Source organism: Falco biarmicus, chromosome 3 (genome assembly GCF_023638135.1).
Source record: "Falco biarmicus isolate bFalBia1 chromosome 3, bFalBia1.pri, whole genome shotgun sequence".
NCBI classification, from domain to species: Eukaryota; Metazoa; Chordata; class Aves; order Falconiformes; family Falconidae; genus Falco; species Falco biarmicus.
The window spans coordinates 115,411,255-115,427,775 of NC_079290.1; the positions used below are offsets into that span (position 1 = coordinate 115,411,255).

A 16,521-nucleotide genomic window follows, 5' to 3' on the forward strand; every position below is an offset into this window, starting at 1 on the left:
GGTGCGTTTACCTGGAGTACTTACACCTCTGCTGATGAGGGAGGAACCACTTGATCCTTAACTAGAAAAATCCTCTTTCAGAATCACTCTCTAGCGCCCATACAGGCATTCAAAGCTCAGCCCAAAGGGTTTTCCATTAGCAAGCTACAAATCCACCTGCCTGATTCTCGCGTGCTGCTCTCATTTCACTGTCGTATTCCAGAATTGCTCAGGAAAGATAATTTCTAAGATCAAAAGCACAAAGCTTACGTTTTCTGCCAAGAAACTTTGTGGGCACCGTGTGATCAAAAGCCATCTCTTTGTCATGCTGCGGCTGTGTCTTTCCTCTGTCGCTGCAAAGAGGGGAGGGTAGTGCCGCTCAGATGGTAAAGTGTTACTAAAAAAATATATATTTTTTAGAGAAATGTGTCCCAACATTCATACTCAAGAATTCATAAAATAAGCACATTAGAAAAAAATAAAATAATCAAAGACCGCTGAAGGCACAGGAAAACCTCCAGCACCCACGTGCTCAAGGGATGTGTCCCCACCATTGGTGGGACCTGCCATCTCGCTGGCCGCTGCTCTGCTCGCAGGGGCATCTCCATCCACAGAGGAATGGTGATTTACAAAGTAAAAACTTGATGCAACAGATACCTCGTCACCCGACAGTGACATAAATAAAAGCCTCGGTGCACGCTACGTTATATCACTAAAGGTTTTGCTTTGCCAGAGGCAGTCAGCATTTTGAAAGGTTCTGACTCTGGAAGCTGGTTTGAGTTTTGCTGCTGACTTCAGTGACAGCAAAAAAAAGAGACTTGCACGGCAGGTAGCGACTCCTTTTGCCCTTCTCCTGTGGGAAATCGGATATTTGCTCACAACCTCCTTTCGGAAAGCCTTGGCCAGACCTGCTGTCTTATTTTGCTATTTGCAGTCTGCCCAGAATCATTTTCCCCCCCTCAGCCTCAGAAGCACTAATATAATGTTGGAGATAAATGTCCTATGGAAGTGGTCCAGCGTGAGATACGGTGGGAGTAGGGTCAGCACGTTGGAAATGGATAATGAATAACAACTGATGAAACATTATTTAACTCAAAAGTCTTCTCTCAAATACAAGGACTCTGGGGTATGCTACAGTCCTTAAAATAGCGTAAGAAACGTAGTGCTATTATAGCTGTTAACACTCGGTAACACCACATACTTGTTGAAAGGTAATATTGATCAACAGAGACAGAAAGCGGTTTTTTGGCAGCTGTTTGCCAGCTCCTTGGAAATGAATATGGGAGCCCATCACCAACAGATAAACAACCCTTCTACAGGGTCACCAGCTCACTCCTGGCACGAGCTCATCCACCAACAGAAGCGCTTCAGAAGAGGAAGAGACGGATGGATTTAAATATCATCGCTGTGGTCTTAGAAATTAATTGTTTAGTGCAGTGAAAGGGTTGTGTCAGAAAGCAAAGCAGCCTGCCCAGAGCAGCAGTGAGTTATTCCTGACGGTGCTGCAGTTCTCAGCACCCGTCATGGGGAAAACCAAGTTATTTGCCTCACAGTGTAAGATGGGGACCATGTCTGAAATGCAAAAAATCTGCAGAACCCGAGTGGGCGAGCTGGCGATGCGGGAAGATTCCCTCTTGGGAGGGAAGCCCGGAATTGCACAGCCTTGCCCAAGGCAACCGCGCACGGGAGCTGCTGCCGCTTGGCTGCACCGAGGGCGATGGCACCGCTTGGCCCTCACCTCCGCCTGGCTGCGGGACGAGCCGCCCGCTCGGGCACTGCTGCTTCACAGTGGGCAGGAACCCACCACCTTGGCTCCCAGAAACGCATCGCTGCACTTCTTGCCGCCCTGGCACGCACCGGCACTGAAGACACATACCCAGCGCCAAGCACGGTGCGCGAGAAGGACCTTGGGATGACATTGGGGCACTTTATCTTAAACAATCTGTTTACTCATGTGGGCAAGCCATATATTTTTTTTATATATATATATATATATATATATATGGAATATAACCTAGCTGGGGCCAGTACACTTCAGCCCAGGCAGTTGCTGGCTCAGGCGGCCGTGGGGCTGCCAGTCCAACCAGCAATGTGAGCGTCAGGAGGAAAAGGTCTATCAGCATCCCCAGTTCTGGGCCGAGCTGTTGTTTTCCTCCCCAAAACCAAACCATAAACTCAACTTAAGGCTGGCTCATCCTTGCCTTGCTGACAGAAATTGTTTATTTACCGACTTAATCAACAAACCAAACTCACAAAGCATTCCCATGCAAATGGGTAAGAGCCCTGGTCTGCTCATTTTGCTAATCACCAAGTAATGACTGTAGGCTTGTTATCTAGGAACTAGCGGGGCATGGAGACACGTGAATGAAATCTACATCGTATTTTTCAGCACACTGCCCACTCAGATGTCCCTGAAACGTTTGGTTGCAATGTTTGCTACCATCTTCGTGCCACAGCATTTATTTTTGTGACTGGAAATCTCTGCCTTTTCCCTGCAACGCTGGGTGGTGGTTTGCCCACTGCATCAAATAAACGCATAAATCCCTGCCCCAAGCAGGTAATGAGAACTGAAGGAATGAGTTTGGCTTACCAGGAGCTCATCTTTCCGTTTCGCATCCACTCCGAGGAAGTATCACGAGGGTGTCAAGTGCTTCACATGCAATCTTGCCAACTCTGGGAAGCAGCCGCTTCCTTTCCAACTTTACATACTGCTCCTTGGTAAAGGTAAACATGGAAAGCATCTGTTAGGAGGAGATAACCCAATGACTAAGGTATTTCATAACGTAAAAGGTGAAAGAAAAACAGCCCTCTGCAATTGATGGCATTGCTTCAGCCCAATACACGTTCTGGGACGGCATTCTGAGGTGTCACAAATGCAGCGCTGGTAAGAGCTGCTGGCTAGCAAGCTGGGCAGAGTTCCACGGCACCGGAAAAATCACGCTAGTCAGACTTTTAAAGAGCATTGTGAATTAGCACAAATACTATCGCCTTCCTAAATTTAGCTTGTAGAGAAAAAGCATGTGCACTCAAAATACCGACATGCAAAACGAGACACGTCAAAAAAGTGCAGGAAGCCTTTCAAGAAAGCATGATTTCTTTGAACAATATGGTTTATTCTGTAATCTCAGGATGAAGATTCAGCAAGTCTGATATAAAGTAGTTTGTACTAGCAAGCCTAGAAGCGACCAGGCTTATCTGATACCTATTTAAATCTGGGTTTAGGATTAAGTATCCCTTCCCCAGTCGAGGACAGATGAGATGGATAGCGGCAGCTCTGGTTTAGGCTTAAACTTCCAGGACATGTGCCACAGCAGCTGCAATAACCGCCCCAGGAAGAAAAGGAACAGTCCGGTGATTCTTAAAATAGAATTTTGGAAGCCTGAGTTCAGAGTACAGGCTTGCTGTACTGGGAAGGGTTCCTGCGGGATGTTGGTGATGCAGTAAACTGGTGATGCAGTAAACTGGTGATGCACTGAGGACTCTGGATTTCAAGCAAAAACATCACCAAAAACTGGAAGCCGCCCACACTCCGTGCGTGCAGGGATCCACCAGAGCCTCGGAGGGGACTCGGCTGCTCAGCTGCTGTTGCCAGCCTGATGCCGATCCCTGGAAGGCGATGGAGGCTGCTGCAGGAACTTCTCCCGCTGCCTAAAGGCAATTAACACCCACCAGATTGGGATAAACCAGGCTCCAGCTTCCCAGCTCGCTAGCAGGCGGCTGGGGCCGCGTTTGGCCGCTGCCCGCCGTTTGTTGGCTTCCAGGCACCGATTCTGCGTTTCCTGGTACCACCGTGTGGCGAAGGGATGGAATAGGCTGTTAATCAGGGAGGCGTTAATGAGATGACAGCACTCCCCACATCCCGCAGTCCACCGGGCAGTGGCCAGGAGGCACCGCGAGGTTGCCAGATCCAGCCTTCCCCTGCCAACGCGCCCCAGGGCCAGCTTGCTTTTGACGCCACGGGTGGTGTTTTTTTTACAAAAGGAATTAATTCAGTATGAATGGAATTTTCCTCCCTTGATTTCTGCAGGGCTTGCCTGATTTGATGATGGTGCAGCGGGGAAACCTGGGCATCTCGACCCAGGCTGTGGTCCAACAAAACCTACTCACCAAACACCCACAACACAGTCACAATCTCTGGTGTTATCTCCCGTAAAAAGGAAATTGTGAGAAAACCTAATTTAATTGCCAAAGTTTACAGTCAGCCCTCGGGCTAGACTCAGAACACCTAACACAGGTACATTCAACTCTTACGTGGAGATAACACTTATTTCCATCAATAATAAGCACGGAGATACCACTTTATTAGAATAAAGACAAACAAAACCTTCTGTCTGGGCAATTCTAAAACAGTAATCGAGTGTAATGAGATTAATAGTAATCTAATAGCAACTCCTCTCTTGCCCCACAATTGCCCTACACACTCACCTCTGCACCAACACAGCAGTCAACACGCTCGAGAGCAGGGGAGAGCTGCTGCCCGGAGGGGTATTTGTTAAAAATCCAGAAGTAAACTCAGTGGGATAATTTGAGCAAGATAAAATGAAATCCACTATCAAATCTATTCAGAAGGGGAAACCTAGAAAGTCTGGGGTTCAAGTAGCAAAATGTGAAGTCTTGTAGGACCTGCAGGTGCTTTGGGAGGTGGAGCGGGGGGGTGTTGCACACCTTGGTCATTTGCAGCCACCATAGGGCCATTCCTCCTAAGTTCTCTCAGTGCTTTCTCCAAGCTGGTTTTATGCACTAAAGGCAATGAAATGTTCTTCTTCAGAGGCTTTAATGCATTTTCATAGACCTTGGAAGCTTTCCCTGATGTTTTCTGTTGCTGTTGCTTCTGCCACACTATAGATTTTCTGGCACCCTAAAACCGCCCTACACAAGGAGATGGTTAAAACCCAAAAAGATTGTCAAAATAGTTTAAAAAAAAAAAAAAAAAGCCCAGCCTTTCACATCAGAAGTCTTCCTAATGCCAGCTTACTAAAGATCTTTATTAGTCGGTATCTCGCTCTCATTACCCTCAATCAAATTTTACTCAGAATCAGCTCCCCCTGTGCCATCTCCTTCCCATCCCTTGCAAATGAGGATGGGCTCGCATTGTAAATTGTGAGTTTAACTATAGCTCCATTTCATCTCTACGAACTGCAGGATAAGGACCCATTTCTCAGGAATTATAGTCAGCAGTATTAGTCCCTGGGTATGGTATTAGCATATCTGGGATGATTTAGGGACAATGAAATCCCTGGGCCATCAAGCTGGGTGATTCTTCTGACACAAATGATCCTGCAGCTCAATATTCACTGCTCACGCTCCCTGCAATTTGGTCCGTTTTCCTTCCTTGTTCCTTTTCATATCCACCCATGGCAGGACTCGGCTGACGGGAGGAGTACACTGTCACTTTTTCCAAATACAATTGAGCTCAGTGAATGCAAGATGAAAACTGCTGCAGGAGGAAATTACCCTGAAACTCAAAACTGTTAATCCAAGGGCATTGCACTGGGAGAAGCAGGGACAGGAGTTTGTCACTCTTGGGGAGTCCTCCCAACGCGATCTAGTTCACTTGTTCCCATGGGTTTTTAGCCCAACCTGTTTCCCCCCGAAAGAAAAAACACGGCTGGGGCAAAGGTGGGTCTGTAGGATCACGGTGAGTGACCCGCTGGCCTGCAACTAGCTCACAGTGACTTCTACTCAGTTTTCATCAGCACACCGTACACTGCCTTTGCGGAGTCCGCGGACTTTGCTCCATCATTTCTCAGTAATCCAACTGTCCTTAAGCCCCCAGCAAAAATCTGAAGTATCAGGAAAAGACGACTCACCCACAGGCTCCGCTGGAAACCCGCCAAAGGTTTCAGCATTGTTAAGAGCTCGGCCATTCTTTGCCATCTTACCTATTAAGAGGCAAATAAATGATAACAGCAGTTTAGGTCCATTTCCCAGACAATCTGTGCTGAAATTAATAAACTGAGAAACAATTTAGTGGCATAGCCAGTGATTTTTCATGGATTTAAACCACATACAGCTACACAACTGCTTCAGAAAGGCAAATGAGTAGTTTCAGCGTTCCTTATCAGGCCTTGAAATCATCAGCGGTGACTTTCTGGATCCTGGATGCGGCTGCTCCCCATTGCACACAAGCAGCTGCAACTCCAAGCAACAGATTCCCTCGGCATATTGCATCAGGCTTCTCATTTATTGTACATCCCTTGTGCAAGTCAGGCTTTTCGGTAAGAGGCTGGATAAAATGAAGGTGGGGAAGGTATCAGACAGCAGAACAAGAAAAATTATGTAAATTGACAGTGAATGTTCAGAACTGGGGTAATTAGCAGCAAGACAAAAAGCTTTCATATGTTATTTTAAGTACAGGACACATCCAATGTACCCAGCACAGCAGCGTGCCTAGCACAGCTTTCAAGGCGTACAGTAACCATCTAAAACGAAGTGACTGAGCTGTCCAAACATCACCAGGACCCCAGCTTACCCTTCCAGACTGTCACTGCTGGTCCTCAAGATATCGGCGTTTGAGGTATTGAGAGCGGCCCTGAGGAGGACTTGGGGGAGCTGGTGGATGAGAAGCTCAGCCTGGCCCGGCAGCGTGGGCTGGCAGCCCAGCAAGCCACCCGTGCCCTGGGCTGCATCCCCAGCGGCGTGGCCGGCAGCTGGAGGGAGGGGATTCTGCCCCTCTGCCCCGCTCTGCTGAGACCCCCCTGCAGCGCTGGGTCCAGCTCTGGGCCCCAGCATAAGGACACGGAGCCGCTGGAGCGGGGCCAGAGGCCACGAGGATGCTCAGAGGGCTGGAGCATCGCTCCTGTGCGGGCGGGCTGGGAGTGGGGCTGTCCAGCCTGGGGCAGGGAAACCTCCGGGGAGACCCTCGAGCAGCTTCCAGTACCTAAAGCAGCCGACAAGAAAGCTGGAGAGGGGCTTTTTACAAGTGCCTGTAGCGACAGGATGAGGGGGGGTGGCTTTACACTGAAAGAGGGTAGATTTAGGTGAGATACTAGGGATAAATTCTTCCCTGTGAGGGTGCTGAGGCGCTGGCCCAGGCTGCCCCGAGCAGCTGTGGGTGCCCCGTCCCTGGCAGTGCCCAAGGCCAGGCTGGACGGGGCTGGGAGCACCCTGGGCTGGTGGGGGGTGTCCCTGCCCGGGGCAGGGGGCTGCAACTGGGTGGGCTTGAAGGTCCTTTCCAACCCAAACCCTTCTGTGATTCTTTGGTGTAGAGAAACCAGAGGATCATGTCTTCTGCAACAGAGACACATTCCTAGACATTGGAACTTGAACAAAGCCCTGGAATGCAACCGAGCTCTGACGGCACTGCTTGTCCCTACACCTAGCGCTCGTATTTTCACCTGTCGTGCAATCCATGGTCTTTCCCAATCATCAGCTGCAAGCAGGAACTGTTGTTGTGCATGCCCAGGTTTTTTTAATGCTCAGATCCTCAGCTTCATTTAAAATAGCATGCTCTCTGTCTTTTAAGCTGGAAAATAATTGCACATCACTGCACAGCACCAGTACCTTTCAACAGGAGACCACCGGGTAGTTTTTCATGTTAGCTTTGCTTCCGTCAAACACCAGTGGTCTCTGGTTTTTGTAAACTCAAACAAATAGGGCAAAACACATACCAACGCAAAGGCCACCTGACAGGCCAGCTTTTTAAATGCACCCCGCAGCATCAATCACATTCCCAGGCAGATACACAGAGACAATTTTCTGTGTAAAATGATTACAGTTTAACAGAAAAACTTATTTTTAGCTGAAGGCGTTCTGGCAGCTGGAGATGCAGATTTGCGGCACTTCTAACCACTAAACATGCATGGATTGCAGCACAGGGTTGCCTGCTCTTTAGCTTTTAATTTACAGAACTAATTAGTTGGATTTACTGTCTTTAGCATCCCTACCATCTATTTGCTTAAGGAGAAATAGATGAGCCCTGCATGTCAAGTCAAGCCCAACAGGCCAATAACTCCAGCACAAGGGCACGTCTGGATGGGAAACACCTTCGATGTAGCAAGAGCTTCAAACCTTGCAGCACCGAATATACGCGTTGCTTTATGGAGAGAGGGGCAGAACCCTCACTGAGCCACAGCACGGATCGTCCGGGGGGTACAACCTCTCTAGCAACTTAAACACGTACAGAGGAGCGAGGACGTGCCGATCAGCAAGTAGATTCTAGACCAGGATAAAGGAAAATACAGGAGATCAGTAGTAAAAATTAAAGCGTCAATACTTTCCGAAGCGTGTTATGGTACCGGCGTGAAGCAACACGTGTGGCAAAGACATTAAGGCAGTCAATTCAGTACATCCAAGATGCGACGAGGTTTGGAAGTTCACTGGTTAGCAGGAAGATAGCACAGCTGAGTAACTACAGAGAAACTTACGTGGCAGTTGCCACATAAAATAATCATTTTCCTGCTCGGCTGGAAAAAATGTCCTGTACAGCAACACATGGGACAGCAACACACGGTTTAGGCTTCCAGGTATTGAAAAGATTAAGTAATAGTTAAGCACCAAGTTCTTCAACAAAAAGCAACCCTGCAATTAGCCTTTATTAGCGGTACTTTATTTAATGACTAGGGAATGAAAAACCTTCCAACCACAAAGATGTTCACGGAGAACAGCAAGCGCATTCCTGTTGGCAACCCGCTCAAACCCCGATGCGCCGGGAACTGCTCACTCCCTTTGCAGAAGCCTGACAACGGGAGGCTCTACAAAAGCAAGGAAGGCTATTTCAAAACCTCTGATTTTAAAACATTTAATTATTATTTTCATGCAATGGTAATTATGTTACTATTGGGTGAAATCTCAATTTCGCCACCCACAGAGCGCTTACAGTGTCACCCAGGTTGTGACCCAGCCTCGGCGCATTCCGCAGCCTCCAGGCTCACCTGGCTCAGGCACCGGGAGCTCAGACCTGCCACCAGCCCTCTCCTGCTCCTCCTCCTCCTCCTCCAGACCAACCTCTTCCACAGGACACGGCGGAGCAACCCAAAGTTCCGGGACCCCGACAGCCTAAATCCTTGACTCACCTTCTGCTTTGCCTCAACATCTCACCCCCACGCACGACACCTCCGGGCTTCTGGCAAGCCACATCCCTTGGAGAAAGCCCTGGATGGTCACCGGCCTCTTCTCCCTGTTCCCGCTGCTGGGAAGCCGCATCCCACCGCTCCGTCGCTCCAGCAGGCCGCCCGTGTTTTTGTTGGCTCTTTCTAAGCTGCTGCTTCTGGGTGGGGTAAAAAAAAAAATTATTTAATGTTATTTTTCTTACACTTGCTAGGGCAAACGCAGGACCTACCGGCCACAGTAACGCACTGATGGGGAAGTAGCTCATACGAGTGCATTTCAAACTGGCCGCTTCCCAGTATGCCCAGCCATTCCGGAATACTGCCAGCACTCCAGCCACCAGTCATGATGTGAAACTGCCCCGCTCGTTTTTGTTGGATTCCCTCCGAAAACAGCACAGGTTAGGAACAGACACAGAAACCCTGGGGAAGGCCAAGCAGAGATGGAAAAAATATCCCATCTGAAAAAGTTGCTGAAGGAGACATTTACACATCAGGGTTTTTGGTTTGGCTCCGCTCTGTAGCGTAAGGAGCAGTGATAAAAATGGCGCATTTTAACTCAACAAATCTTTCCTGCAGTCACTACCACAAGCGAAGTCTGTATTTGATTAGCAGAAGCTACAGTATTCAAGCTTAAGTGCAGAAATCTAACACACAATCAGTTTTATGGAGCTAGTTCTGGTTTTGCTACCCAGAAAAAGCTTACCAAAATTTATTTTTCTCTGCAGCAACTGCAAGATTGCCGTCTTCTTCCCCCGCTTTGTATCGTGGCTACTTTTTAGACAATAACGAAGACTAATTATCTCGGTAGATTCACTTACGGGTTCCATTTTGGACCTCCTAGTAAGCCAAGGGCTTCTAAACACCCTGCAGCCATCTAGCTTTTAGGCAAGGAAACCTCGCTTTTTGTTTGTGAATTAAGACCGAATTAATTACCTGAATTAAGATGCCTAAAACATTAGCAGAACGTTGCCTAAACACAAACACATACATGCACACAGCCAGCCTTCTTCTGACATTACCCACATTAGAGACGAAATAAAGGCAAGAGAAATTAGAAAGGCATTAAGAACAGTCCAAGCCAAACCGTATCCAGCTTTATTAAAGGTACTTTTCATAAACAATCATGGTAATTTAGGCAGGACATGGGCTACAATCTGCAACATTTTACAACAACTGTTGAACTCCCCTCCCTTCATGGACTACCAAAACGTAAAAGTTGCTATAAAACTGAAGAATCTTCATCTCATACTTGTAGAGGGAAAAGTTTAGAGTGAGGGTGGACACTTTCACATTTCGCATGTTGTTTAACAACTCTCCATAAATCTACCCTGACTTTTAGAGGAAAAAAAAAAAAAAAAATACTTAAAAATGCAGGTTTCTCATCTGAAGATCCACAATATAAAAGAGGAAGCAGAGCTCCTTTTACAGCCATTACATCCCAAATTAGACACCAGAAGTTGGGATCACCTGACAACGCAGAGTTTTAAGTCCCGAAACGCTGGGTTTTGCCATACTTTGGAGTGACAGGCTCTGGGCAAGCGACGAGAACGCGAAAGGAAATACAGAGGGCATTGCAAACAGCGGTTCTGAAGTCGGCAACAGGCGTCTCGGGACCTTCGATATTCGCTCAGGATGCACTTCACAGAACTTAAAAGGAATCCCTTCCTCCTCTATTAGGCAAGAGCCCTTCTTCCAAAAACTGGGGGATTGGGAAAACTTTTCTTATTAAAATTCAGATTCCAAGAAATAGACTAAGTGACATTTGTCCCCACTGCCCCCCCTCAAAACACAACAACGAAGCGGTCTGTGTGCTAACAACATAGCTTAAAAAAAAGTAAAACAAAATTCTGCATTGTTATAAAACTTGATAAAAAATAGTATTTCAAACTGTACAGTCACCAGAAGTACACAGTTATCAAAAATTCACACATTTTACTTGGCTTCACCAGCACCTTCAGCTTTCTGTGCCTGAAAGAAAAAGGGGAACCGGTCAGTATCCACCACGCACTTGCACCAGAGAACCAGCAACTCATTTTTCTGAACAGCAACTCTCTAAACAGATTTTACTGGGGCTGTGCCCCTCTTAACTTTAAATAAAATCTAACATTCGAGACACCATAAAAAGCAACCTGAAGCTGTGTTACTGCCTGCAAACTTTACGCATTTTGAGAACGAGGCAGAACAGTAACTTTTGTGCGCAGCTTCAACCGGCAAACAGACAACTTTAGCTCCTTACCACCCGAGCAGCACACCCCCCCGCACCTGCAGACGCGGTGCCAGCGTCATAAGCAACAGGTCTACGTAATCGAGCAATAATTCCTCTTCGTTAGCGTGAGCCTAGACCCGTCTATATATGATACGGACAAAAGTAACTGGTTGATGGAAGACACGCCGCCAGACCCGCTGTTATATACCTGGTCTGTTTTGGCATCTCCGTTTTCTGCAGGGTTGTTTCCCTCCTTGCCAGCATCAGCTTTCCCCTTCTTTCCCTTGGGCAACTTCTCGCTCTTCTGTAAATGTAAGATGACGTAGGCCGTTACAATTACCAACATCCAGTCACTGAGCCACAAGAATCCAAAAACTGGAATGGTAAAAACCAATGTTGGATGCTGGCCCCAGAAGACCGCAACACACAAACGTCTGCGCGCTCAAGAGACTGACAACTGTGAAGCACCTTCGCTTTGCTGTTTCTTACGCGAATTCCATAAAATTCCAAAGTTTTCAGTGCAACTTTACAGAAGCAATGATGCAGCTCAATTTCATCACTACATGCGCTGTTATTCAAAGTTTTATTAGTTATTACTGGACCAATCTAAACCTCGTAACCCATTTACCTCTCAATAATAGCGCTGACAGAACAACCTACCTTTGGAGCTGCCTTTTTAGGTTTAGGCTCTGGCTTCGGAGGAGCAGGTTTCTGTAAGTGAGACAAACCCCTTGCGTTATTCAAATTATTTTAAGAGAAGCATACTACTTTTTTTTAAATAAAAAAAGTCAGCCCAAGTGGTTTATTTTCAGGAAAGCAAATCAAAACATTTGAAGTTGAAGCACTTACTTGATTTATCAATTATTCTAGCACTCCCAGAGCACCACACAACAGGGCAGTTTGTTAAGCCAGTAACTTTCTTTCAACCGAACAACGCGTCTCTCCAGAATACCTAGAGTTCTCACACAGGTACAGTACCCAACACTCAAGTTTAAAACTACCGAGTGTTGCGATGTTTCCGCTCAACAAGTGAATACTCACAGCAGATAACCTTGCTGATCTTCGTTGTGGCTGTTTAAAAAGAAAAATGAATGATTTCACGTGATGGAGTACAACTCCTCAAAAACTCATCAGATAGCTGTTTCCAAGCAGTAAAATCCCAGAACTAAAGTTTTAAGTTTTCAGTTCCCTTTCCCGCCCTGTTCTCAAGAAGCAGGAGGCTAGCCCGCTGCAACTGCTGAGAGCTGGCGATAGTTAAGTAGATTTTTCACAGTAAAGGTTAAAAAACAGTTAATACTTTGGAAGTCAGACCCAATTAAGGCCAGCCTTCCCCCGTTCTTGATTTTGATGAAGTTAAACCTCATCTTCCAAGGAAAACACTTTATGATCCAACTTTCTCGTCATATTGAACTTCTTACCTCATCCTTAACTTTGGCCTTATCGCCCTTGGTATCTCCTTCAGCCTAGGACATGAAGCACAAGTGGCATGGAGGAGTGAAAGGGCGGCGGGCTCAGCCCCCCTCCCCGCACCCACCGCTGTTTAACGACACCCCCCCTTCCCCAGCCACCGAAGGCGACCCTCCGGGAGGGTGCAGGACCCTCACGGTGCCCGGGGCTGGCAGGGGTCCCCGACAGCAGGGGGAGGGGGGGGTCCGAGCCCCCGGCCTGGGGGACTGCGTCCCGGGGAGGGGGAAGCCGCTAAATCTCGGGGAGGGGGCGGTTGAGCCCTGGGCCGGGGGCTGAGCTCCGGGGAAGCGGGGGGGGGGGGCGCTGAGCCCCGGGCCGGGGACTCAGTCCCGGGGCAAGAGAGGCGACGTGGGAGCCGGGGAGGGGGGGCCGAGCCCCGGGCCGGGGGAGGGGGGCCGAGCCCCGAGGCGGTGGCGGGGCGGCGCTGTCCCCTCGGGGCGGCCCCGCTCCCGCCCACGGCTGCCCCCGCGGGGCGGCGGTTTTGGCGGCAAAGCAGCGCGGCCGCTTCCCGCCCTTTCCCGCCCCACCGGCGCTCCCTCCCCATCACCCACCCGCACCCCCCCCCGCACCCCACCTCCCGCCAAAACCAACCGGATCGGACGGGCGCGCCCCTCCCCCGCCCCCGCGCCGCCGTGACCCCCACCGATAACGGGCCCCGCGCCGCCCCGCCCCCACCGCGGCCTCGCGACCGTTACCGCCCCGCGGGGGGGGCCGGGTCCCGCCCCCCCCCCATACACAGCCCGGCCGGGGCCGGGGAGGGGGGGGTCCCTCCGGCCGCCCGCGCCCCCGCGCCACGTACCTTTCTCTTCGGCATGGCTCCGTGCGGGCGCTGTGCGTGAGGGGAGCGGGCGGCGGGGGGCGGGGGAGCGGCGGCGGAGCGGGGGAGGAGGGCGGGAGGCGCGGCGGCGGCGGCGGGCGGCGGGGCTGCCTCCCGGCTGGCTGCGCTGGCTCCCGACCCCACTAATTTGAATCGGGTGTTTATAAAGTTTTATATAGAGCCGGACGCGGCCCAACCGGTTCCAGCCGGATCCCCACCGCCCCGCCCGCCCATTGGCCCGCCGGGGTCACGTGGGGTGGGGCCAGGCGGGGAGGGGAGGGGGGAGCGGCGCTGAGGAGGTGGCGCGCGCGCAGCCGGGCCTCGCACCGCCCCCCCCCCACCCGCTGCGCGCGGGCGGGAAACGCCGCGGGGGGGGGGGGGGAAGAGGGGAAAAAAAAAAAAAAAAAAAAAAAAACCCACACCAAAAACCCCGCGGGGGGGGCAGCAGGAAAGCAGCGATTCAACCCGCGACAGGCCCAGCCGGGAGCTGCCCCCCCCTCCCCCCCCCGCACGGGGCGCCCCCCCGCCCCGCGGAGCCGCGCGCAGGTGAGCGCGGCCGGAGCTGTTCGTTCAGCACCAGGCGCGCCCGGGCGGGGGGGGCGGGGCGCGGCAGGGCTCGGGCGGATGGGGTCAATCAAAATGCAAAAATCCTGAACAAACTGTGCAATAATCAACCGAAAACCGGAATCAAGATGCAAAAAGTTACGCTAAAAAAAAAGTGCGGGGGGAGTAAAAATGCACGAAAGTTACACTGAAACAAACAAAAAAATGAAAATGCACAAAAGTTACTGAAACAATTAAAAAAAACCCTCACAAGTTAAGCTAAAACAATAACAAAAATGCACAAAAGTTATGCTGAAAGAATTTGCAAAAAAATACTAATAATCAAAATGCCCGAGTTGTGCATTTTGATTACTACTTTTTTGCAAATTGTTTCAGCATAACTTTTGTGCATTTTTATTATTTTTTTGGCCAATTCTTTTAGCATAAGTTACACTAAAACAATTTGCAAGATAATCCCAAAATGCACAGAAGTTGTGCATTTTGGGGTTTTTTGCACTGTTTTAGCATAAGTTATGCTAAAACAATTCACAAAAAAATAATAAAAATGGATGAAAGTTAATTCACAAAAAAGAATCAAAATGCATGGAAGTTATGCTAAAACTATTTGCAAAAAAACAGTAACAATCAAAATGCAAAAAAGTAATGCTAAAAGAATTCACAAAAAAAATAATAAAAATGCATGAGTTTTGCTGAAACAATTTGCCAAAAAAATCAAAATGCACAAGTTACACTAAAACAACTCACAAGAAAATCCCAAAATGCACAAGTTATGCCAAAACAATTTGCACAAAATCTCAAAATGCACGAAAGTTACGCTAAAACAGTTCAAAAAAAATCAACACACACAAGTTGCGCTAAAACAATTTGCAAAAAATCAAAACGCACAGGAGTTATGCTAAAACCATTCACAAAAAATATAGAAATTAAAGTTATGCTAAAACAACTTAAAAATAATCAGTGCACAAAAGTTAGGCTAGATCAAATTGAAAAAAATCACGAACAAAATGCACGAGTTACGCTAAAACAGTTCAAAAAAAATCAAAATGCATGAAATTTAGGCTAAAACAATTCGCAAAAATAGAATTAAATGCACTAAGGTTAACACTGAAGCGATTCACAGGAATGAAAAGGCAGGAGGATGGGACAGCACCTGGTGGTGCCCGCTGGGGAGGTGACCTGCAGCCAGGCGCCTTCCCAGGGGGGCGGCGGGACCCCCCACCCGAACACGGGGAGGAACTGTCCCCTGGTGGGTGACAGCCCTGGCAACCGCACAGCTGCAGCCCCTCGCTACAACGCCGCGACACAACACACGCTCCCCTGGGCCCCATCCAGAAAAAAACACCCCCATCCAGAAAAGCACACCCCCCCAAGGACCCCCCAACCCCCCATAATCTCTGGGGCTTTTCCAGCCCTGAGCTGCGGGAGCGGCCCATTTCCCCACTCATGCTCATTTTTCACCCCTTTGCCACGTCAAGGTGAAGTAGGGAAGTTCCGTTCTCCCTGGGAGCGACCTGCAGCTCCTTCCACAACTGCCGCCATCGCTGGGCACGCGGCCCTGGGACTCACCCGGGCAAGTTCTGCCCACCCTGGCCGAAGCAAGGCTTACGGGGAAAGCTGGAATAACCGATGCAGGTGGAATAAAATAATCTGTCACGTAACAAATGCCCTTTTTTCCCTGCTTGAAGGACCGACTTTTTCTCCTCCCCTACACTACAGCCATGGCTTTCACGAAAAAGGGATTAAACCCTTCCCTACAAGCCTTTTGGCAACCAGGTCCTTCAATTACTGCCTGCAACAGTCCTGCTACTTTGTGGGAAACCCTCACTGCAGCTCGAGTCACCTGTATCATCATTAAAAAACCCCAAAATTTTCCATTGCGTTAAGGCCACGGGACATTCTTGGGTAGAAGAGTCTCCCCATCAGCCGGTAAAGCAGACTGGAGAGCGCTCCATCTCGTGGAGAATAAACTACTTGCCCAGACGGCTTCCTGAAACGTGAAGACAGAGAAAATAAAATAAAATGAAGTGAAACATCGGCAGCTCCCACTGTCCTGGCACAGTTTTTTATCCAAAGCTACTTACGCAAGAGGAGGTACGTGCACGAAGCGTCACTTGGCCAAGCCTTGGAGTATCAGCAAATCGCTCACACCACTGTAAAAAGAACACAGCCTTCAAATTGCCTCCAGAATAACGGGAATCGGACGAGAAGTCTGCCACAGGTTAAACAATACCACGTTAGACCCAGACGCCAACTTCATTACACCTCGGAATAAGCAGTTCTACGTACTTTTCAACCTTCAGCTTATTTTTTAAATAAGTTTGGTATGAATATGCTTTATTCACAATTTGACATGGTAGTTATCCTCTTCACAATCACATTCAAAGTGCTGAGTTGGCAGCACTTACAAGCGTTTTAAATCTGCATTTTCTCTTTTTCAC

The 16,521-nt window shown here is 48.9% G+C and overlaps 1 protein-coding gene across 1 annotated transcript; it reads right to left on the reverse strand.

Annotated features, from left to right (window-relative positions):
- Window positions 1–10,096: 10,096 nt before the first annotated feature.
- Window positions 10,097–13,742, reverse strand: HMGN2 (high mobility group nucleosomal binding domain 2). The gene is made up of 6 exons (XM_056332747.1): window positions 13,502–13,742; window positions 12,654–12,698; window positions 12,277–12,306; window positions 11,896–11,946; window positions 11,444–11,539; window positions 10,097–10,997 (listed from the first exon to the last, which is right to left on the reverse strand). Exons 1-6 carry the CDS (start codon window positions 13,514–13,516, stop codon window positions 10,962–10,964), a joined length of 273 nt encoding a protein of 90 aa, XP_056188722.1. The 5' UTR covers window positions 13,517–13,742; the 3' UTR covers window positions 10,097–10,961.
- Window positions 13,743–16,521: the final 2,779 nt, after the last annotated feature.